The 23,944-nt window shown below is 39.9% G+C and overlaps 1 protein-coding gene across 2 annotated transcripts in view; it reads right to left on the bottom strand.

Moving 5' to 3' along the window:
- The window catches only part of LOC121526062 (protein jagged-2-like), a 92,425-nt gene extending 72,313 nt beyond the window's left edge, over positions 1–20,112 (bottom strand). For both annotated transcript variants that reach the window (XM_041812358.1, XM_041812359.1), the window contains exons 1-2: positions 19,807–20,112; positions 18,606–18,929 (exon numbers count right to left, since the gene is read on the bottom strand). In XM_041812358.1, coding sequence (XP_041668292.1) covers positions 18,606–18,929; positions 19,807–19,875 — 393 coding nt within the window. In that variant the 5' untranslated portion in view covers positions 19,876–20,112. The remainder of the gene's footprint in view (positions 1–18,605; positions 18,930–19,806) is intronic.
- Positions 20,113–23,944: the final 3,832 nt, after the last annotated feature.

The raw sequence follows: 23,944 nt of genomic DNA, 5'->3' as shown, positions 1-23,944 counted from the left end.
GTCCAAAAATGGTGTTACCAAAGATCTAAACACAGTTTACCACAAGAACTTGATTGTGAAATTGCTCCATTCCATGGTAAATAATATAAAATGCTACTTCATAGTCTTATTGCTGCAAAATCCTGTTTACAACACTAAAACCCCCTAATCCCTGTGAGGAATGTCTTCTAGAAATTCTAAGCTTCTATATTGAGTAGTGTTTGTCAAAATGTGGACCGTCTGACAGATTTTCTGCAAACTCATATGCACCAGTAATACTGGGAATGAGTCTGTGACCAGTTCAGATGCTTGGCTGGAGCTGATGATTCGATAACAGGCTGTAAACAGAAAGAAATGGAAGAAAAGACCAAAGAGAGAGAGAGAGAGAGAGTGAGAAAAAGTCAGACCAGGCAAGTCCACAGTGACTCACTGAGGAACTTTTGTAGCTTTTCACAACCTGTTTAGACAGATTCTAAGCTAAGTAACTTTTCACATTGCGTAACTGAAAATCTGATGTGTTTAAGTAGGGAGCATGGGAGAGAGAGAAAAAGCAGCGGGTTGCAATGTTTTTAACAGATATCGACAACATTAGAAGGCATCAGCAGCTGCTTTCTCACCTTGGCAAAGTTGCTGAGGTGAAAAAGCTCCAACAGGGAGCTGAAAATAGTTCATCCATTATCAGCAAACTAAAACACCAAGCCACCTCTCTTGGTCTTACGAGCAAGACTTGTTTTTGAACTAGTGGCACAACCAAGCTGGCCCATAGAATGTTTTGTTCTCTTGTATGAACCAGACCTTTAAACAAGGTATTCAATTAGAGTTGTGGGTTAAGAAGAAGAGCTGTGGGGTTCTCTGTAGCAGTGTGGTTCACGGTAATGTTACAAGCAAGGGCTGACCATGACCTTGACCTATGACCCACAAAATCAAATTAGTTCATCCTCAAGTCATGCTGGAAATGTCTGCAAAGTTTGAAGGAAACCCCTCATTGCATTCTTGGGATATTGCAATCACAACAAATGGATGCAAATGGACCTTAAGACCTTGACCTTTGACTTCCAAAATCTTAAATCTGTTCTCAGAGCCATAGGAACACATCATTGTAATTTTTCTGGTAATACAACTGCCAACACCCTCATAGCCTCATTGTTGACAGTGTAGGAGGTGGAAGCATAAAAATACACAACTTCTTGGGCAGAAAGTTGTAGTGGATTGTTAACAGTAGGGTTCAGACTTACCAAAATTTCATCTTCTATAGAAGAATAGTAATAAACAGCATGCATTAAAACCCACATAGCCTGATTATTGACTGTGCAGGAGTTGGAAGTTGTGCAGAAAAAAATACACAACATCTTGGGCAGGAAGTAGAGGGTGGTCAGGAGTATAGGATTGTCACTGTGTCAAAATCACAATTTTGATAGAAAAATAGAAATAAGCAAGATTTATCTAAACCCTAATGGCCTCTTTGTTGACTGTGTAGGAGGTGGAAGTCATGCAGGAAAAAACACACAACTTCTTGGGCAGGAAGTTGTAGTGGGTGGGTAGGTATAGGGCTGTTGCTATGCCAAAATTTTTAATTTGATAGAAAATAGAAATAATAAACATGAATTGATGCCAATTTTGATACCATGGCTACAGTATATAAAAGGATCTACCTAGGAATGTTGTGTGTAATATTGTTTTAGTTGGAATATGTATTTCAACTCTTTAAAAGTAACTGACAATTACTCAAAGCCACCTGCCGTTCATCACAAATGGATTGAGATTTACATCTGTAATTGGCCATCAGATTTAGTATTTTGGTCATGGTGATTTTAATGCAAGACTATTTAAATAACTGCTGTATAAAAAGCATAGAAATTAAATGTAGTTAGTTATTGCATCCATTTAATGCTGGCTATGTGAACCAACCCAGGCTCCAGTTATACTTGGAGAGTACAACTTCCCAAAAAAATCCACTTGGGTCTGAGAAGTTAAATTAATCAGCAGCTAGTCTTGATTTAAGGTTCAAAAGCCTTTCAGTTGAGGAGCAAAACATCTTCTACTACTTCAAACAAGCCCAGTCACCTTTAGGATTATACTCTGAATTACCCTCTCCGGGATGACTTTTAAACCAGCCATACGGTTTGGTAGTTTTAAGGCCTATTAACCACTAAAAATGTCAAACACTGACAGATTTAAGGCTCAAGATGCAAGGATATGAGTTTTTCCATATCTCATATATTACCAAATTAACTATGTCCCTTCAGGATATCTACTGAAGGTCACACAAAGTGATGTGCCGATGACATATTGGGCTCAATGAAGACAAATGAAATGTCAAAATGAAAAAGTAGGACTCATTTCTGTTCTCTTGCTTTGAAAAACCTTAGAAAGATCTACAAATCGGGTGGATGGGAGAGAAAAATCTTTTCAGACACCTTAAGAAAACAACCAGTTGCTTAAGCAGCAATGTAACTTCCTAACAACTGGACAGCTCTATATAGAGAGCGAGCCACCTGAGACTACTATAAAATACCGGATTCAGCATGTTCTAGTCCAGACAGCAGCACTAGAGAGACCTTATATAAATGCTCTAAAATCCACTCCTGACATTTTGCCCAAAACAGCAGCCCTCCTCTATCTCTGCTTCTTTATGTTTCCATCTCTCTCCTCCAGCTCTGTTTCCCCTCCCTCCGCTCGTCCTGATAACTCAGTATCTGTGCAGAAAAGCTGCAGCATAAAGTCATTGTTCCTGCAGAAAGGTGCAGCAAAAAAGAGGTTAAAGCAGGCCTTGTTTTCAAGAGGGTGACATTCACACCGCACGAAAAACACCAAAATAGCCCTGACGTAACTGAGCAACCTGAGTGTGGATGTAACAAATAAACAAGATAAATAAAACTCCTCAATGCCAAGGCATGATGGATAGGAGAGAGCAGGTCTGCTGTGTGCAATGCAAGCTTGAAAGGTTTTAATCCACACTCTTTAGTGGGATGCATGTGCCTAGAAAAAATAATGTGGGCAAAAGTCTATGACGTACAGAAGCCCTAAGCTGAATCGATATATTTTATCTTACTCTAACACAGCACATCACCACAAATACACCATCTTCACTTTGAAGCATGGTGGTGGCAGTATCATGCTGTGGGAATGCTTCTCACCAGTTGGCACTGGAAAGCTTGTAAAGGTAGACGGTAAAATTAATGCAAAAATAAGGGAAAATACTGGAGGACAATTTTATGCAGTCTGCAGGAGAACTACAACTTAAGAACCGTATTTTCCAGAGAGACAATGACCCGAAGCATACAGAAAAAGCAACACACACATAGTTTAAAGACGACAAGGTGGATGGTCTGGAGTGGCCGAGTCAAAGTCCAGACCTCAATCCAAGAGAGAATTTGTGGTTGGACTTGAAAAAGGCCTGATCCTCATGCAACCTGACAGAGCTTGAGCAGTTTTGCAAAGGAGAATGGAGTAAAGTTGCAGTGTTTAGATGTGCACAGACTCAGTGTTGTGTTTGCATCCAAAGGTGCGTCTACGAAAAACTGACTTGAAGGGGGTGAATATTTATGCAACCACTTGTGTTACCTTAAATTACTTTGTTTGACATTGCTTTGTAGAAATCTGTTTTTCTCTTTTACATTAAAGAGGCTTATGTGCAATTTTTTTTTTTTTGTTAAAAATGCCAAATTTTATTGGATTGATTTATAAAATCAATTAGAAGGTAAAACATCCACTACTTCCTTTATAGGCACAGAATAAAAGAACAACCAGCCAGACATTAAGAGCTTAAAGCAAGGTTAAAGTTTTTCCAGGCAGTCTTAACCCCTTTATTTGGAGGTAAAAGTGAAGAGGAGTGCTGCTTGCATACAACTCTAAGCTTTTAGGTTATCAGTAAAATGTGAAGAAACCTTACAAAATAAATTTGCCCAACATCCATTAAATGGGCCCAGTGGATTTTCTTTAAGACATACTGTAGATTCAGAAATGTGTGAAAGTGCTTTAAGGCTTTCTCCATTGAGTGGGAGGTTGGGTAACAGGGGTCACTATCAGAGATTTTGGCCCCTGATGTGTTGAGAAACCCTGCTGAACCTTCACCCGATCCTTCTGAAGAGAACGTTTAAAATGAGCTGCATCACGCCCATGTTCAGAAAGGAGAAGAAAACTACAGTGTATTAGGGAAAGATGAGTCCAGGTTGATTAACTTCCTATCAAACAGCCAGAGGATGAGTCAAGGTGTGTTCCTATAAGCTGTTTGGGGTTTTACTGGGTAAGCTGGTTGATAAAAGATGAGCAGAAAGGCTATGAAGTTTATTCCCAGCTTTATGTGCCTTTAACTGTGATAAACAGTGAAGAAAAATGGCCAATAAATCTGTCATGATTCACTGAAGGTAAGCTACATAAATGTATGCAAGCTGGGAAACAGAAAGGATTCAAACTAGCATAAAAATCAGCCCATGCCTTACAAAATCTCATGCATGATGGGAACCGAAACTCTCTGACTCTGTGTAACTTTGGTTCACAATGTGAGCCCGAATGAGCAAAATACAAAAACACAACACTTCGATCTTTTCCCACTCTGTTTCAGACCAAAGAAAGCAAACTGAAGGTGCGATCACACCCTCAAAACAAGCTAACAAAAGTGGAGCACAGGAGCCAAATGGTTTCTAACACATAAAATATGTAGCTACGGGGTTTTCTCTTAGTGCAACAGGGACTGGGAGAGATGGACAAGATAAGCAAAGGATATGTGAGATTTTCTGGAGATAAACAAATAAAGCAACAATGAAGGGTTTGGTCGGCTTGATCTTCCACCTCCTTCTTTTCCAAATTTCCCATCCTGCTCTGCTTCTAAAGTCAAGTGGGAAATACAGCTATGTGCGTCTGATGCTTTAAGCAATGCTGCTCATCTCACTGCCTGCAATGCATGCATTTCATGCATTGCCTCTATCTCTGCTAAAAATACACACAAACATGTATATCATGGCCGCACACACATAGAACCCACTGACTCCTGGTACATGCATGCAAACTGTAAGTGGATATCTTATCTAGATAGAGGAAAATGTGTTAATACAAGGTGCAAATGCATGGTGAATGCATTCAGTAGGAATGCTATAGGATCAGCGAAACCATATCTGGAGGTGGACTGAGTCGTGCTGTGATCAGATCTCAGCAGGTGGAGAAAACATCAGACAGCAGCACCTTTAAGTTCCTGTCAAATAGACTGAAATCAAACCAGAATGTGACCAAAAATAAAGTCAATAGGACTTCATAGCAGCAGGTTTAATAAGGTCATATGCCTCCATGTGCAAAGACGTCACATGTGCAGTAAAACAGCGTTCTGTACGTACTGTACACACACAAGAATAGGGCTTGGATGTAGTTCAATATCATATCATGGTCATGGTATATACTCATGTCTGATTGGCTGGCAGGTGTCCATTGAAACATTATATTAGGACATGATAAACACAGTGTAAGTTTAACCACAGGTCTATCTATATCAGTGCTCAGTGTAGTGTCAACTACAGGAAACTATGGCAACAATCATAATGTTTCACACACATAAGGAGTGAAGAGGTTGTGATTTATGTGTGATAACTCAGTCTGAGGTTAAAACTTACATGATAATACTCTATGGAGGAGATGATGCTTCCTTTAAGGGAGTTACACAGACCTTACTGTGATTCATTGATTACTGGTCATTTGTCAAATTAATTAAACACTATTTTAATGACAAATTAAGTGGTTAGAGTCATTTTTAAGCAAAAAAACATTAAAATAAATTTGTAAATTCAGCATCTCATAAACATTTTTTTCTGTTTTCTTTAAATCTCAATTCAGAAAAGAGAATATCTTCTGTTTTTGAAAGAAAAAACTGTTGAGGAATTCAACTTTGACATTTGGAGGTACTGGTTTATCTTTATCCTGATGGATAACTTAATGAAGTGATCATCTACTGCAGCCACTGTCACTTGCAACAAATGATTTAATTTTACATTTAAGTCACTATACGATACCTGTCAGTCGCAATGTGGCTGGACAATTAATCCTAAAAAACTGCATCAATGGCTGCATTAATATCAAGTTTGATGCAAATACAGAAAGGATACCAAGTCTAATAGCATGCACACTCAAACAACTGTGCAAGAGCATTGCTGCAAATCTAGATATGAAAATATTAGTCCTCTTGCACTGACAAAAGCCAAAGAAACTTTTGTTAGGACAAATTCACAGCATGCTGCAAAAAAGACGCACATGCAAATGTCTAAAACAAATGCAACAACTGCAATGTGCCAGAGATTAGGGATGCACAGATGCATGGGTTTAGCATCAATATTGACCAGCATCAGCCCTTACAGCCAATACCGGCTATCAGAAGTTGAAACAGTTCTTTCAAAGGTGGCCTTAAAACACTGCTTTCTGTCTATCTTTGTGTGCAGGATTGTGCATGGATTTGAGTAGGCTCCTTAAATCAGTAAATGATGTGGGCATGAGCCAATATCAGATGTTAAACCGATGTTTATGGTATCAATCTGACAGCTGATTTAGAGAAGAGAAATAGTACTGGGCAGAAGATGCAGAACGCTAGGCACACTCTGATCTGTTTTCACGGTCAAACATGAGAGAAAATGGCATTATGGGAAAAAATTAGTATTGGTTAATTTGTTATTTTAAACATTCATACTGGCACCAGCCCTGATTTTAACAACAAGTTTATCTTTGCTACAAATTAAAACAAAGACCCGGCAAAAGAGCTGAAAATAACTGTATTAGCATGAGGGGTGCAAATAAATACCCAGCTAAATGGATTCCATTTTCATCAGCACTAGCATTACAAGACAGAGAAACTAATTATTAATATTATTTATCATTATTTATTTATTCATTTATTATTTATCTCGTCCAAATGCTCTGTCTAAACTGTAACATAGCTGACCGCCACACATATCTGTTGTTGGTCTTGCAGTCACAGTGCTCTTTAACCCGATACAAACATCTGCAAACTGCTTTAGGACACATCACATCGTGTAGGAACATCACAGTTTAGCACTATTTTGTACAGAATGTGGATTAAGCTGTCCAGAAACTGTGTCAGGTTATACTCACATACAACCAAAGGACTGAGTGATGATACCCAGCTTAGGAGTGTGGGCGTTCACTTTCGAAAAGGATCAAAGGCTTGCACCGCTAACGTTAGCCACATTCTGCAGGGCAACTTCGCACAGTTAAGCTGTGACGTCATTTGTGGTTGCAGTTTGAAGTTGGTTTAAAACATGCCCCAGGACAGACAGCATACATCAGGATAGGCGTGCTGCATAGTTAGTTGTTGCATTTGCAGAGTGTATGAATGTGCAGCATGTTTGTTCTAATCTTTGTAATTTTAGCCTTACTTTTCCCTGTGCAACTTATACAGTTATTCAGGATGTTGAAAAATGGAGAAAAACATTCAGTCATACACTCACACCTATGGGCAATTTAGAGACATAAGTTAGCCCAAAGGGAATGTCTTAGGACTGTGAGAGGAAGCCAGAGAATAACCGACGCGTGCACAGAGAGAACATTACGGCACAGAAAGATAAGTTCAACAGGAATGCGGTAACCACTTCAACACATGCAGTCCACCCTCAGAATAATTGTTGCAAATTTAGAGGTTAAAATGCTTCTTTTATTTTTAATTAGGGATAACTATGTTGAAAGTTGATATAGCTCAAGTTGATGCAGATTCTTTTGTAATAGTCTGTGTATCACACTCAGTTTCTGTGTAAAAAACAAATATTGCTTATGACATGTTCCCCTCATATAATGTAGGTCTGATTTAAAAATGGACTTAGGTCCAAATTACATCAGCTATGATTGTAAGATTCAGATTAATTTCCCCATCTTTAAGCCCTCTTAAACTCAATGCATTTGCAGAGAATTAATTCCTTTGTTTTTCATTTTATAATGCAAACTGCTGCAGAAAGAGAGGAAATCATAATGTGACTTGTTCAACAGCGTTCAGAACAGGATTTAATCACAATTTCTATGAATAAACTCTACTGTTATTTCAATAAAAAGCAAAGTACCCCTTGTTTTTACTTTTAAAATAAGTATAACACTTTTTATTTTGAGGGTAAATAGCTAACAGAACACAGCTGATGCATGTAATGTGTTTCTATAATGTGCTCTTTAAGAAGCATCCACCCTCAGTGTGATTAGAGGGGAAATAAATTAACTTCCATTCATTGTCTGGAGTTTCAAACTTCACTAAAGCTAACTTTTAACACCAAAAGTTGCTTAAACTTGTGGATCACTGCTGTTTCCTCCTCATTATGTAACTGTGAGAAAAGATTTATGCCTCCACAGCGTGATAAATACAAGTAAACAAAGCTGCCACTATCCACACACGGGTCACACTTGAGACCAAATCCACCAGCAGCATCAACAATCGATCCGCGGGACAGACTGAGCAGCTAATCACACATTTCTACGCCCCAGGACCGGGTCAGCTGACTCGGACACAGCGGCATCGTGGGAAAGACGAGCAGGCCTTCGTCCTGACCGCAGTTAACCGAGCAGAGAGCGTTCAAGCGGCTCGCTTGGCCGACACACACCACGTAACGGAGCCCTGCTGCGGGTGCCCTGCAGGCTTTCAGGCTTATTAAAGACGCAGAACAGAGAGGGCACGCAGAGGGAGACAGTTGTGGCCTCAGTTTGTTATTTTACACCCAGAAACATGTTCCAGGTTAACCTACATACTCTATCAGACAGCACTCTGGGAGTGTGGATGTTACAAAACTCTGGAAGAAAAATTAAACTGCTCTTCAATATCATTGTTTTGTAAAGCAGTTAAAATGTGGGGTAAGAAAAGGAGATTAGCAAGAAATTAACAGTAAAGAATGTAAACAGCTTAGGAGGACAATTAACCCTTAGAGCTCACAGTCTCGTCTGGACTTTTTGTCTTAAAAAGCTTGTTAAACATCAACTCTGTGGTGCACCGTCAAGCTCCATACATCCTTTTTTTCCAGTGGCACGGCACACCTTTTCAGCCAAGTCTTGGTATGCCGTGGGAATACATATACAATATACAACTATACAATAATTTTAGCTCAGTTAGGTCCACTTTGTCAGCATCAGGCGGGAACAGCACATGCTCCTGCCTTTCCTCTGCCTACAATGAAAGCCTGGGGCAGCAAGAGAAGCACCATAGCACCCAGAGCAGGCATCATGGCAGCAGAATGACACCAATAAAGTCAGAGGCAGAACAAAGGAGAAGCTGGGGTGGAGGAGAGTTGTAAAAAGCAGCTTGCAGAGGGAGCAGCAGAAAGGCAAGAGCAGTTTAAACATGGCAGCATGAGTGCGATTTGCCAAAAGTGTGCTTAGAGTGAATCAGGATGCCATCAGCTGAGGGCTTGAGTGAGATCAGCTGATCTCAGTTTTATGGCAGCGCTTGACTCCGTGCATGGCCTGTCTGAACTAACACTACACACTTGGTTTACTATAACATGTAAGAGGCTGTTTTATACAGATACAGTTTTGGTGGCTGATCTTAGGCGTGCCTTGGGAAAAATAGGATTGAAAACCACTGGTGTAGTGAATATGATACAATTGGCTTTCAACGGTTAAAAGTAACACTGAAATTTTTTAATATGTTCGTCCTCAAACTTTGTTCTTAACTTCATTTAAATATCTACATCTGCTAAAATTAATAGCAAGTATCAACATGTCGGTTAGAATCCAGTCCAGTCCAATCCAATCCTGTTTGTGAGCCAATATCGGCCAATACTGATGTTAAACCTATGCAACCGTGCAGCCTCATTCAAAAAGCTTAAAAGGTCATTCCATTTCATAGGAAACACTACCCTTATAGTTGTGTTTCAAACTGCAGGAATATGTCGGCAACATTTGGCTGTCCAAACACAGAAAATGTGATATAGTCTGGGAGGTTTCCTTCAATTTTTTTAGTAAAATGCAAAAAACCCACCCAGTTTTGTGTGCATAGGACTCCTAATTTTGTTGTCCTGGTATCTAAACAGGAATCAGTATTGTATGATTGTTATCTTTAAAATTTACCTCACCAGATTTTGCTCTCTAAATAGCTTTAGTCCAAACTTATACCTCAGTGTTTTACCCTCAAAAGAGGTCCATACTGCAGCATGGTTGTCCATCCTTTCTAGTCCCCTATTGACCTCACATAGCTGCAGGCCCAGAGTACAGTTACCTCTAAATACATCATCATTAAGCTGCAATTCAACACTCACATGCCTTTATGTCATCATTAGGTGTCCTTCAGTTTACAAGAGCTAGCTGAGACTCAAGAGTCAGCACATTGGAGGACAACTCAGAGCAACTTTATGGACTTGGTGGCCTATTTTAAAATGTTTTGGTCTGATACAGTCCTGTGTAAATCTTGGATTTCCAGTGGTTACATGGCAGTGGTTTTCACTCTATATCATGTTTTCATTATTTCCTGTGCTTGTACTCCTGCATGAACAAACTTACAGTGTTGATTGCCACTTTTTCTTACTGTACCAGAGCCAACAAATTTGGGGGTCAATGTGCTTGAGTAAGGTGGCGTGTCTTAAATATCTCTCAGGTAAACTTCTTGCACGGATGGATCTCTCAGACTGAAACTTGCTGTTGCATCAAAATGCGTCTGCAGGAGAGTATTTGATTGACATCTTCAAAAGTGCAGGTTAGGTAATAAAAATCTGTGCAGTTCATAGTCTACTTTAGTTGCTGCATCTGGTATTGAGAGTCTAACAATAAAAGACTTGCATCCCATTTTTCCATGTCTGTTCCATGCACATGGGACAAAAAAATGAGTCTTTAGTTTGTAGCTCAATTCCTAGATTTAAAAAAACACACCATCATCCCATTATTCTCTGACATACAACCTTACATGTCAACCCTACACCTTCATTCATTATCACACCCTCCTTCTCTTCTCCCAAACTAATCAACCACAAAAGCATCACCAAACCGAGCAGGGCGTCTAATGGAAGAGCAGGTGATCCAGCCAGGGACACACTCGGCAAAATGAGCCAAACAACCAAAGAAGAAGCCAGCGACTCGCCGTCATCCAGCATTGCACTTTGTGATTGCTCACTGATACTCCTCCGAGTGAGCTGATCTGTAATCATAGCCTGTTTTCCTAATGCTATTTCACTAAAACATTTATTCTGGGAGGAGGACAGAGAGGAGGAGGTGGAGGTCTCGAAACAACAGCTGTTCCACCTCTGTCCTCTCAGCTCTGCCAGGCTACGGGAGAGGGAGGAGGGCAGAGAGGGGGGAAAAAGACAGGCCATGAAACTGAAGGAGTACGCACCCTTGATCCTTGATTTACTCACAGAGGGGTGATGGGAGGACAGCAGCTCTAAAAATACCCCATAAGGAGAGAGAGAGGGAGAAGGAGAGGCAGGAGGAGATTTTGGTGAGGAGGAGGAGGGGGGGGACACAGGAGGAAGAGTAGAAAATGCTCCACTTTTTTTGTTTTTGCTCCACTGTAAAAAAGGCAACATCTTAAGTTTCTGCATCCTAAAAATACTCCTCCCTCGTGACTGAAACCTCACAAGACGGCTGTGTGGAGTTTTAATAGGAGGGGGTTTGCCTCCTCCATCTTCCTCTCTCCTCCCCCCCTCGTCCCTTTCATGAAAAAGATGTCACTAAAGACCCAAACAGCCGGAGGGGTTAGCATGAAGGGGAAATGATCGGCGAAGGAGGCGGCAGAACAATGTCCTTCCTTTTTTATGTTCCTCGGCAGTTAATTCATGTCAGGACCAGTGGCCCAGATACGGTCAGACCCACTGAAGGAGTCCACTATAGCAGCACCAGAGGCTACAGGACACGCACACAAACACTCTGTAAGGGACTGTCAGGGCTGTCTGTCTGCAGGACAGCAGCGTGCAAACTGCAGTCTGTGGCTGGAGAGGGTCTTTATGACTGGCGTTTCACATCCTCAAGAACTGAAGCTTCAGAAAATCATGAATTACTGATTCAGTCTAGGGATGTTCCTAGTGGACTCATGCCAAATCTAGTTAGAGGACGATTTAAATTATATTTAGTCAACAAGATTAAAGTTAACGCTCTTTAAGCGGACAATACTGACCATTATTTGGCACAGGATCACACCGTCTGTGGGTAAAGGTTGGTTTGCTGAGTGTGGCTAACACTAGCAGTGACCTTTGAACCCTCTTTGCAGGTTCATTTGGTGACCCTTTTACCATTGGTTAACAGCAGGGCTGAACAATTAATACAAATATTACTGGAATTGCAATACTGCCTTCTGCAATTTTCTAATCCCAGGAGCTGAAATGTCTCTTTAAGGTGAAATTAAGAACCAATTCATTTTAAATGTTTTTGCAGCAGAGATGTCCTGGCAAACGTTTTCTACACAGATGCAAGAATAAAAAATCTTTGTGCAGAGATTGTAAAAAATCATGCTTAACAATTATATTTATACTCTTTCAAAAACATTCAATCAATCAATCATCAATTAAAAAAGAGCAATGTTGATGTAATTGCACTCTTAAATGCCACAAATCACTACAAAATTGCAATACAATCAATATTTTTCTATACTGTTCAGTCATGGGGCGCACGAGGCCTGGTGGTTTGGGGTGCAGCCCCTGTGTTCAGTCAGCTTGGGTTTAAATGAAGCCTGTGGTTTTTTCCTGCGTCTCTCCCCTGCTCTCTCTTTCCTGTTTCCAGTTCTGTCCACTGTCCTCCTCTATCAATGAAGGCATAAAAAAGCCCAAAAAATACACCTTTAAGATTGTTTAGTCATGAAGAATAACCTACATACAGGTAAATCTCTGTTTTAGATCCCAAACTATAGTCCATTAACCCACGTACTCAGCTCTGCTGCTCATCCCACAAATGCATGTTCCTTACAAATGTGGCATCATTTAAAAGGGAAATAAACAGGCTTTCCCACAATGCAAGCTTTATTACATTTAGAAGCATCAACAAATACTAAAAAAACTTGTGACTCTAAAATGTCCGTAGGTGTGAGCGTATCTTCTTGTCTGTCTCTATATGTCAGCCTGATTGACTGGTGACCAGTCCAGGGTGTACCCTGCCTCTTGCCCAATGACAGTTGGGATATGCTCCAGCACCCCCTGTCACACCCAACAGGATAAGCGGTAGGGCTGAACAATTTTGGACAATAATATAATTGCAGTTTTTTTTAACCAATATTGCAGTTGCGATTTGATATGCTATTATTCATGAACTTTCTTTTATTCTTAAACAAGGGTTGAACAATTCTTTTAAAGTGTCTAATTCTGATGATTTTGATTCACATTGCAAATTGGATATGAATTATTGCATTGAAGGGTTTTTGTCATTCTTGTATTCAAATTAAAAAAGTACAAAAATGAAGAAGGTAGGATTGTAAGTTGTAAACTGATATTTTGACACAAATTTCCGGTCAAAGAAATACTGCACCTTTTGCTATTTGAAAATTGCAGCAGGCCATGTTGTGATTTAATCTAATTTTCAATTTTCAATTGCCCAGCCATAATAAGCAGTGTAGAAAATGTTTTTGTCTAGTAATTCTGGTATTAATTATTCAGCCAGCTATTCATGCAAAGCCCAAATCCATTCAGAAGTCTTTACAGTTAATAAGATGTTCAAAAATATATTTGATCATACAGCTGCTACTAAAAATGTGTTAAATCTCAGAAAACTTTTTTTAAAGCATAAATCACAACACATTGCATGAAAAGCAGTTGTGGATCATTCCTTAAGTGATTTGTTGTACATGGATCTGACATTGCTAATAGGGGTAGACCTATTATCAGATTAATGATGCCTATATTTCACATTTAGCTGATGATCAATATCACCATTTTATTTTCCCAATAATTGGCCAAAATCAGTTAATGCAAAGGTTTGCTACTTTGGCTCCACTGCAGGTGACCCTTCAACTCTGGTGTTGTTTTTACTCTCTACTAATGTACTGCCCTCAACACGATCTGACTCACCTAATGGCACATAACAACCAGCCAATCAGCACTGAGGCCTGGGTGGCACTGACACAGGGAGTGTTCGGCATCACTTCCTGTTTCCTGCTGCTACTGTTCTGGTCTGTGCTGTTTCTCATGTTCTAAATTGTTGATTTTCCTTCATTTTTCTGAACATACAGTTACACTTTTGCCAAATCAAGTGCATTTTGTTTGTCAGGACATCGGTCACATGCACTACTAATAATCAGTATCAGAATCTCCCCAGGAAAGCCAATATCAGTTGACTCTTAACTGATAAACCAAAAAGTAAACTCTCTCCAGCACTGAAACGGTAAAAATGCAACTCTTACAGGAGGATAACTCAAGAACAACTGCACTACAAAAAACTCAAATCTTAGCTGGTGCATGAATGTCCCATAAAAGTCAGTTTAAGCCACATTCATAAGACAAGTCATTTGAAATATTTGAATTTCAGATATGAAATGCACTAAATAAGGGCTTAATTGCACGCAATGGATAGAAATATCTGCCAATGCAGCAAAAAATTTGCTGGTTGAGCATCTTGAAATAAGTTGTCTACGTCTAAATAAGATTGTACATTTTGCCTCATCCATTTGCAAACCTTTTCCTATGAGCAACAAAGGCCTTATTCTTGTATTAACTTGGATTAAGATGTTTATCTGGACCTGTCAGGTGAATGAGGCAACATGTGAATGGTAAGTACGATGATGCATTTTTGATCAGAACATTTTGCAGTGCATGTGATTTTCACGCAGATGCACAAAATCAATACTTCCAAGATCGCAAAAACCCCCGTTTAACTTGTCTTTGTCTATTTTTATATACAGAAATTTAAAAAATAAAGGTGTTCTGTGCTGAGCTGCAGGTTCTATTGCATCATTATGAGGCTTAAACTATGCTTTGAAAGCTCAACACAATCATCTTCAAATTCAACAAAAAAAAAAAAAGTCCCTCTTACTTGCACAGAGCTGGATTTCTCACTAATGTGGAATATTAACTTGTACATCTTTGGGTTTGTTATCTGGGGTCTTAAAAATCAGGACGTCTGACTGCCTGATCTTTGGGTTTTTCAGTGAAGTGAAAGGCAACCTTCCCCATTTAAAGGCCATGTGACCAAAGTATCATCCTCTTTGCGGCAGGTTTGTTGGTCTTGAGAACCAAACGCTTCAGGAGAGTCTGATTAAAAACTATGAGCTGTAATGACACTTTAACAGCTTCGACCTTGACAGCCTCATCAGAAGAAGCTGCTGAACACTGATACTCTCCTCCTTTTGTGCCCCCTCTCACTCACACGCTCCTCCACCCTCTTCCGGGTGAATAGTGGAAAATACTGACCCCACACACGCCAAGTGAGACAATGACCCAATAACGGAGAGAGCGTGAACCTGAGAGGCGGCGATGTAAAGGCATCCCCCGGCCCAGATTGAGCGGGGATCTTCACTTGTTTGAGTAGTTGGTGACACCGATACCCTCCGCCTGTGTCACACACAACTTAGTGGTAACCGTATCCGCCCGCAGGGCCCCAACTTACTACTTCCATCTTCCCCTCTGCTGACAGCTGACCATGGGGAGTGATGAATGGAGAGGTCACATAGCCGGCCGAGCACACAAAGCACCCGATATGTCCAATATGTATGTTTCTGACATGAACGCACAGACAGATTCCTGCTTTTTTACTGCAGCTATGTCAGGAATGGAGATGGATTAGGAAGCCTGGAGCGCCGCGTATCTATTTCATCACTGATTTTCAACACTAGATTCACAGAGATCAAACTGAGGGTCAATGATTCATTCAGATTAACTAGTTGTATTATTTATGAATTAACTTCTTAGTCTTTGTTTGTCAAATCTAAGTGATCTTATCTAGGGATTAGAGTCAAATATATGACTTCATACTGCCTTTTTAGCCTGAAAACCATTAGAAATACTTCATTTCATCAACAGGAAGCAGTAAAAAGCCAAATATTTAAACTGAATAAGCTTCAAAAATTACAACAGGCATGAAAATGTTGTTTTTTCTATCATACTAAATTCTAAAGGTATAAATCGACAGGTAATTTCAGTTCAGTTTTGTCTCTCGTAAAGGTCTTAAAATGTCAACTCTGTGATGTTAATGTCTTATCTGGCTTCTAAAGCCAAGTGTATGACTTAATACTGCATGTTTAAACGTGAAAACATAAAAAATACTCAGCTTGCTTCAACAGATAACACAGACACAGGGTACTTCAACTGGATAACCACAAAAATAAAAACTAGAAAGAAAATCTTTGTTTTATAATCTTACTTTACTCCAAAAATATACATTCATAAGTAATTTCAGTTCAGTTTTATCTCTCCAACAGGCCTTAAAATGTCAAATCTGTAACACTGATGCATCATCTAGGATTCAGAGCCAAATGTTTGATGTTATTCTGCCTGTTTGAGCCTGAAAACCATAAAAAAATAGTATGATTTATGAATTAACTTCTAAGTCTTTAAAATGTCAAATCTGTAACGACGTCTTACCTAAAGTTTAGAGCCAAATTTATGACTTCATACTGCTGTTTTAGCCTGAAAATCCTTAAAAATGCTCAACCTCCATCAACAGAAAGCAGTAAAAACACCAAATACTTAAAGTTGATAAGCCACAAAACAGAAAAAAAGAAGAAAAATGCTTTTTTAGGTCACTATACTCCAAAAGTATACTGGCACAAGTGACTGCTGTCTCTCCAATGGGCCTTAAAGTGTTGAAACTGTGATGTTAATGTCTTATCTAGGGTCCAAAGCCAAATGTATGATTTCATTCTGCATGTTTGAAGCTGAAACCATAAAACATACTTAACTTGCATCGACAGAAAACACAAAGTACTCAAACTTTATGAGCACAAAAATGAAAGCAAGAAAGAAAACGCTTGTTTTTCTATCTTATAAAACACCCAAATTAAAGATCCACGAGGACTTTTAGTTCAGTTTTGTCTCCTTAACAGACTTTTAAATGTCAAATCTGAAACGTTACTGTCTTATCAAAGTTCCAAAGCCAAATGTATGACGAAACACGGCCTGAAAACTATGAAAATCACTGAACTTACATCAACAGAAAGCTTTAAAAACAGTGATTCTTCCAATTGAATCATCAACCTGATATTGGTATTGGTATCAAAATTTCAGCCAATGTTTACATTTGAGATTTTGGATGTGCATATCAGCATATTGACTGTAAATTTTGGGCATGTATACTTTCAAGTTAGCGGTGATTTAGGCTGGACTAACAGACCCAGAGTATGTTAGTTGAGGTCCTTCTCTTTATTTATCCTCATTCTTTAAACTTGAAGTGTGTTTTAAGGAATAAAGTGTCTTTCTTTGTTCATCCTTAAACCTTAAAGTGTGTTCAAAGGACTGGAGTTTTAGGTCTGAAGAAAATATTTAAATATCGATATCAGTGTTGGCGAAAATGCTACTTAAAATATCCTATTCTTCTTTCCTATGTAACATCACTTCATTTCAAACATTCTTCCATGAAATGTCTTTATTCCAAGAATCTCCAGGAGTAAATCTGTGTCTAGAAACAAAACTGTAACCAGTCAGCACTGTGGTTAAGAGACACAACACAGAAAATTCTCAATCCAAGCCTAGTTTCAGTCTTAAATGGGCTTAACTCACTCCTTTTGAGGGGAAAAAGACTTCTATGACAAAAAGGCAAAGAGAGCTGAATAGGTAGCTTTATTAATCATCTTAAGAGTCATTACGTTATTCTTCCATGGTTGGCAAGCTTCTTCTCCTCTCCTGAGTGACTCACAATGACTGGAGACTCTTCCTTTGACAGCTCACTCAGCTGTTGTGGGAATCAAACCTGTGACGTTTCCTCCCCAGGACGTCACCTCAACCATTTAACCTCCCTGATACACATCTCTGACTCCTTAAACCTTGCAGAAGCTTCCATAAAACACTGTTCCTGTTTCCCACGCTGTTTCTCCAAATAAGGAGAGGGAGCTGGTTTTGATTGGCTGCTGCTCTGTTTGGATTAGATAATGACTTACTTGCCACTGACTTCTTTATCAACACTGGCTTGAAAATCTGTATTTTTTACCTTTCAAAGACTCATACTACAACCCTTCCTCCTCCTCTACTTCCCTCCACACATGGACTGTAACTGAAGCCACACAAACAGTAGCCTGTTTGGTAATTTATCAAACCGCACTGAACTGCTGCCGTGCGTAAAAGTCGTGCGTAAAGCGCATACAGGGCTGTCGCTTAGTTCAAAACGCACAGAGATCAACTCAAAAGCTCAAATAGAGGAATGTTATGTTCTTCTTGAGATATTTAGAGAATTAAAGACGGCAGAATTGTCATCCAGACACGCAAAGTGGGGGCTGAATAGCAGAGAGGCAGACAGCAAAGAAAGACAGAAAAGTGTGCCAAACTACACTCTGCATGAGAAAGGGTGAGGGATTTCAGGCTGTGCCATGATTCAACACAAAAACATCCGATCTCCCTTTTATGATCCATCATTTTTGGAGCAAACATGGAAGATTACGAGCATGGAATCATGTTTATTCTGTGGCGAAACGCTAAACTAGGATAACCATAATTAGCTCTCAAGAGAATATTTTGAAACTTTCCAGCTTTACACAACAATAAGCACAGAAAACTTTCTCTCTTTTCCACTCAAAACAAAGAAATGCATGATCAACTCACCGGCCATGCGAACTGGAAGGGGATGATGATCTTCCCTGCGTCGTTGTTCCGGTTCTGTCCAGTTTTCTGGCCGCCTTTGAACTGAAAAGTATTCCCACCGATAACTTTAGTAGTTTCCGAGCCGTAGGTGCACGGTCCATTGGTCGTGACCTCCGTTTGGTATTCCTTTAAACACACTCTGAAGTAGGTGTCGCACTCGTCCGCGCCGCAGTGGCCCTCCGCCGCGCTCTTCTCCGCGTCGCAGCAGTCGCCGTTGAGGAGCTGACCTTTCGGGTTTTCCACTGAAATCAACTGCAGCTCGAAGTAACCGGTGGACTGAGACACCTGGGGAGGACAGGAGAGGGTGAGCAAGGCTGCAAAGTCTTTGGGAAGGTGCTTAAGTACAGTTTTAGGTCGTTTTCAGCTGCGTGTTGGCTGATTGATCACTTTTTTTTGTGCTTGTGCAAAAGCAAAGCCACGTCATTAAACAAAAAGAAGCATTTGTGTTACATTTAGGCTTAATTATCACACCTCAGGAGTGCATTAGGTCACGTTTACGCAGTGCAGTCACCCTGCAGGACACTACTGTACGCTTTGGCACGGTTGCACTTCAAGACAGGATAACGCACTCCAATTTAGCTCACTCTGCATATCAGGCTGCAGCTGAACACTTCAAAAGTCCACCTTAACAATACCTGCAGAGTGAGTTTTATGAAAAGGCTCATAAGTGGAAATATTTGGAAGAAAATATGCTTAAAGTTATACATTTGAAAGCGAAATTGGTTCTTGGACTTGTTGTAGAGTTTAAACGGGACCTTATCCTTGCAGGTGAAGCTGCTTTGCAAATATGTAAAGCAAAGCCATCGAACTGTTTTGCGTAATGAGCTCCAAAGACAGCGCGTAAAAGACGAATTTGCGCACAGAATGTTGGCACCGATACGTTTATGTTAAAATTTCTTGATGAAATGCAAAACTAACTTTACTAAAACTATTAGAACTTGTTATTAAACTGAAAAAAGCCCCGAATGTCTCCAGTTATTGGCATGAAAACTGCAAACTTAATTTATCCACCCAGAGGAAGCACGAATTTAGAAATTCCAGGATCACATGATTCGACTGTCGAGCACGCAATTCAATTAAGGTTGGAATTTAACCCTCTCCGAAAAAACACACGTCGATTTAGAAGTTGATTCAAATTTTAAGATGTGAATAAAATCCTCACCTCAGCCCACAGCGTCAGGAGAAAACACACTAGCAAGAAGCGGTGCAGTTTCCCCGGAATATTCCACATGTCTCCGGCTGCTCAGTGTTGGTTACCATGAGGGAAATGCTAAATATGTAAGTCTCAATGAGTCAAAATGATCATGAAGAAGAAGAAGAAAGTCGTTATCCTCCTCCTCCTGGTGTCCGAGGCATGCACGGTGTAGCTGCTCCCCGGGATGCCAGCGGATCTGGAGGAGGTAAAATAGCGCACCGCTGCTGCTGCTGTTTGGTCCACGGACGCACAAGACGCGCGAACTCCACTTTCCTCCGCAGCTCGACGCACTAAACAGCAGAGCAGAGCAGCGGTGCGTCTCTGTTGGACAGATCCAGAGCTCAGCGCTCCCCCCGGTGATTGACAGCTGTGGGAGCCAATCACAGGCCGCCTGGGTGGGACGTTTGTGTGCAGGGAGCCAATCAGAAGGAGGGGCAGGAGAGGGAGTAAGGGGAGGACCGATGATCGATTTTTTGAAGTTTACTCACACAGGAGATTGTTTCTGAGTACAAATTTATTGAAAATGTGTCAGACCTCTGTGGAATAATCTTTCACACGTGTAAATCAAAATTTTAGAATGTTGGCTACAAGAAATTTGTAGAATCAGAATTCAAAAGATTTATGCACAAGACTAGAAACACTCTCTAGGTTATAAATAAAACCAACACAAGAATGAAAATGCAAACATAAAGCAAACATTAAACACATTTTAGTACTGGTTATCTCTAGGACACCTGAGCTGCTCTCTGCTGATGTACAGAGGAAACATGGATGTTAGCGCCCTCTACTGACCGCTTAACAACACCCTTATAAACTAAGGAGGATGGACAAGTCCACACACATCAATTAAACTGAGTTTTTAAGATATGCTGGGACACTTTAAAGCATACTTTCAATCAGTGCCAAAGAAAGCATTTTTCTTTTAAACATTTTCATCCCATAAACCAGAGGCAATTTCTGTTTTTTTTTTTGGTATCCAAGAGAGCCAAATAACATCTATTCTCACTGCTTAAAACTCACATTATTTCAAATTAATGTTGGATATCTTCAACAGGACAATCACGACTTTTAATAAGGGATGTTTGAACTTTATCAAAATATACTATGCCGACCACTTTTAAGCTCAAATTCAAATGCTCAATGTAATGATTTTTTATTAAAGCAAGTTTATGCTCCTTTTTCAATGCAGTGAACTGAGAATGTACCAACTATTGTGGTATATTGGGCTTGCATTTCTTCTGTTTCCAAATGCATTTTGAAATTCTTCATGAAAGACTTTTACACAAACATTTACAGACAAATCTGTCCAGTAACATTTAGTAAAAAAAAACGTTGAAATTCAAAGATTGTATATTAATATTTCTATTTTAAGTTGTGATTCATGCGTGTTGTTGTGTTGGCATCCCAGGCTGAATGACTTCTTGGCTGATGATTTCTTCGTGTTGACAGAGTTATATCTGATTTTGATTGCCACATGAAGAGGAACAGGACTACATGTGGCACCCAGGATGCCCGTTGGCCAGCCCTGCCATAAACTGTAGTTTATCCTTTATTTCCTTCCTCCTTTTCAACTGATTCTAACACACACAAAAAAGAGAGATAGCAGCAGCTCTTCTGGTTTTCCTCAAACTTCTGATGCTTCAGAAAACAGGAAACTCTGTTCATCTGTTTCTTGAAGATGTTTAAAACTGATGTTACACATGTTGGTGTAATTTTAAAGGCCTTTGATATCTTTTGGGGATGTCAGCATTAATGCATCAAAATGTGATGCGATGAAAGACCATAATAATCAAAGTGATTTTTCAAATTGTCAGTCACTGCAGCGTCTCCATGCAGCCACAGTGATGTGAAACATCATCACTGCTCCTTAATGTCACATTTTACGCTAAAAACTCACAGACAGCTGAGTGGAAAAGTCAAACGTCATCTTCACTTTGTAATGGCAAACATTCACCTTTATACTGTCTCCTTATTTTCTGATTTAATCCATAACAAGTTCCCCTTTCTGTGGTTATGTTTCTGGAAATCTTTGCTCTAACTAACTTTATTTCCTCAAAATAAAAGCAGGCCTGTATCCACATATGGGTTGGTTGGTTACCCTTAGTTCAAGTAAGTAAAAAACTCTTTTAAATGCAAAATAGTGACATTTTGAAGTATGTTTAAAAAGGGGGATGATTTGGGATTAACAATATAAATTATAGCTTTAATGAGGATTGAAATATTTAATCGTTTGACAGCCTTGCTGTTTTTCAGACCAGTTTCTGATCTGGGAAACTGCCCTGTTTGTTTTGACTTAGTTTACAGAATCAGTGCCAAAAACATGCTATGTAACTTGCTATGTAACATTTTTAGTTTGAGTTTTAAAGTCAGGAGACAGCATAAAGCAACATGATTGTTTTTCTGCATGAACATTTACATTTCACTGAGGAAATTCACATATGAAACTAATGCATTTATACTACAGAACATTAATGGGCAACTTTAATGTTACTCTCATAGTGATGTTGTAGGAAAGTAACCTGACACGCCAGATAGACTGTTTCATATCTCCATTGCATGAATGTATATCACATTAATCTGGGAAAGCTCCCATAGAAAGTGCTTTTGAAGGACAGCCCTTTTCAATAATTTCTTGGACGTAATTGGAGGAAACATTCTGTCACATTCATGGCAGGCCAACCAGAGTGACAAGACAGAATGACGCTATATGCATGCGCTACTCTTGAGCTAACAGGCTATCACTGCTGTAGGTTGTTAATGGCGGTGAATAAAACTGATTCTAAGGCCGGTCAGGAGACGTGCAAAAACACCTTCTCTGCTAAGGCAAGCTTTCAGTGTGGCTCCCTGCTCTTTTTTTAAAAAGGAATGTGGTCCAGTTACGATTAAACTGCTGCTTTCCTAGAGCTACATCTGAGCTAACAGATATTGCAGCAGCAGCCACTGGATACGCCAGTAAACCCCACCCATAATGATTGCAAGCCTATGCCGAAGCAGACCAGGAGAAGAGCCAAAACATCTTTTCCATTATTATAAGCTTTCAGTGTTGCTCTCTGCTCTTGTTTTAATAAAGAAATGTTGATCAGTTGTGATTAAACTGCAGCTGTGGCTAAGTCTGAGCTCATCACTCCACTAGCAGCCATTGTGTACAACCACGCACACAAAAACTAAGGCCTTGCCCACACGGAGACGAAAACGATATGTTTTCGTTTTGTTTTACATTACACAGGATTGTTTCAGGAAATGTCTGCTTAAGCACAGAACCGCTGAAAATGACTGAAAACGCTGTAGTTTTAGTAACACTGCCACGGAAATGCACCAAAAATAGAGAAGAAGATTATGGAGCATGCATATAAATATTTTGAGCCGTATACAGACACAAGAAGAAGAACATCTAAGAACATCTGGTGTATGCTGTTCTCCATAATCATTTGTCATTTGCAGTGCTGGTAAAGAAGCATTAGATTTTGCCGTAAAAGTGTCTTCTGCAGCACCAACACAACCCTGCAATCCACCATTGCTGTTTTGGCTGAACCCGTGCATGCAGCTTAAGTGGGCTATGCTATGTATGACGTTATCATTTCAAAAAAGATGTTTCAAAAGGTAGCTTTCACGGCCTCCCAAAACGTTGTTTCCATGTGGATGAAACACAGATCCAACAAAATGCGTTTGCGTATACTTCTGAATTTGTCTCTAGATGGGGCCTAACCCTTTCCCCGTAACGATTACAAACTCATGCTGAAGCAGGTCATCAGAAGAGTAAAAACGTCTTTCACACGATGAAAAACTTTTTAAAGATCTATTTCTGGACTTTTTTTATGCTTTAATTGATAGAGGACAGTGGATAGAATCAAAAATAGGGGTGAGAGAGTGGGGGAGAGACACGCAGGAAATGGTGCCACAGGCTAGACTTGAACATGGGCGACCATGAACATAGGGCGCGCCTTAAACCACCAGGCCATCTGCACCTCATGAAAAGCTTTTAGTGGGTTTTTATTCTTTATTTCGTACAGAGACGTGGTCCAGTTCTAGTAAAACCAATGCTGTGCTAAATCTACATCCAGGGGAATCACTGTTTGGCACAAACGCTGTGGACTGGAGCTTTTCA

Source organism: Cheilinus undulatus, linkage group 18, assembly GCF_018320785.1.
Source record: "Cheilinus undulatus linkage group 18, ASM1832078v1, whole genome shotgun sequence".
NCBI lineage: Eukaryota > Metazoa > Chordata > Actinopteri > Labriformes > Labridae > Cheilinus > Cheilinus undulatus.
The sequence above is the reverse complement of the archived record's forward strand: the minus strand, read 5'-3'. Positions and strand labels throughout refer to the sequence as shown.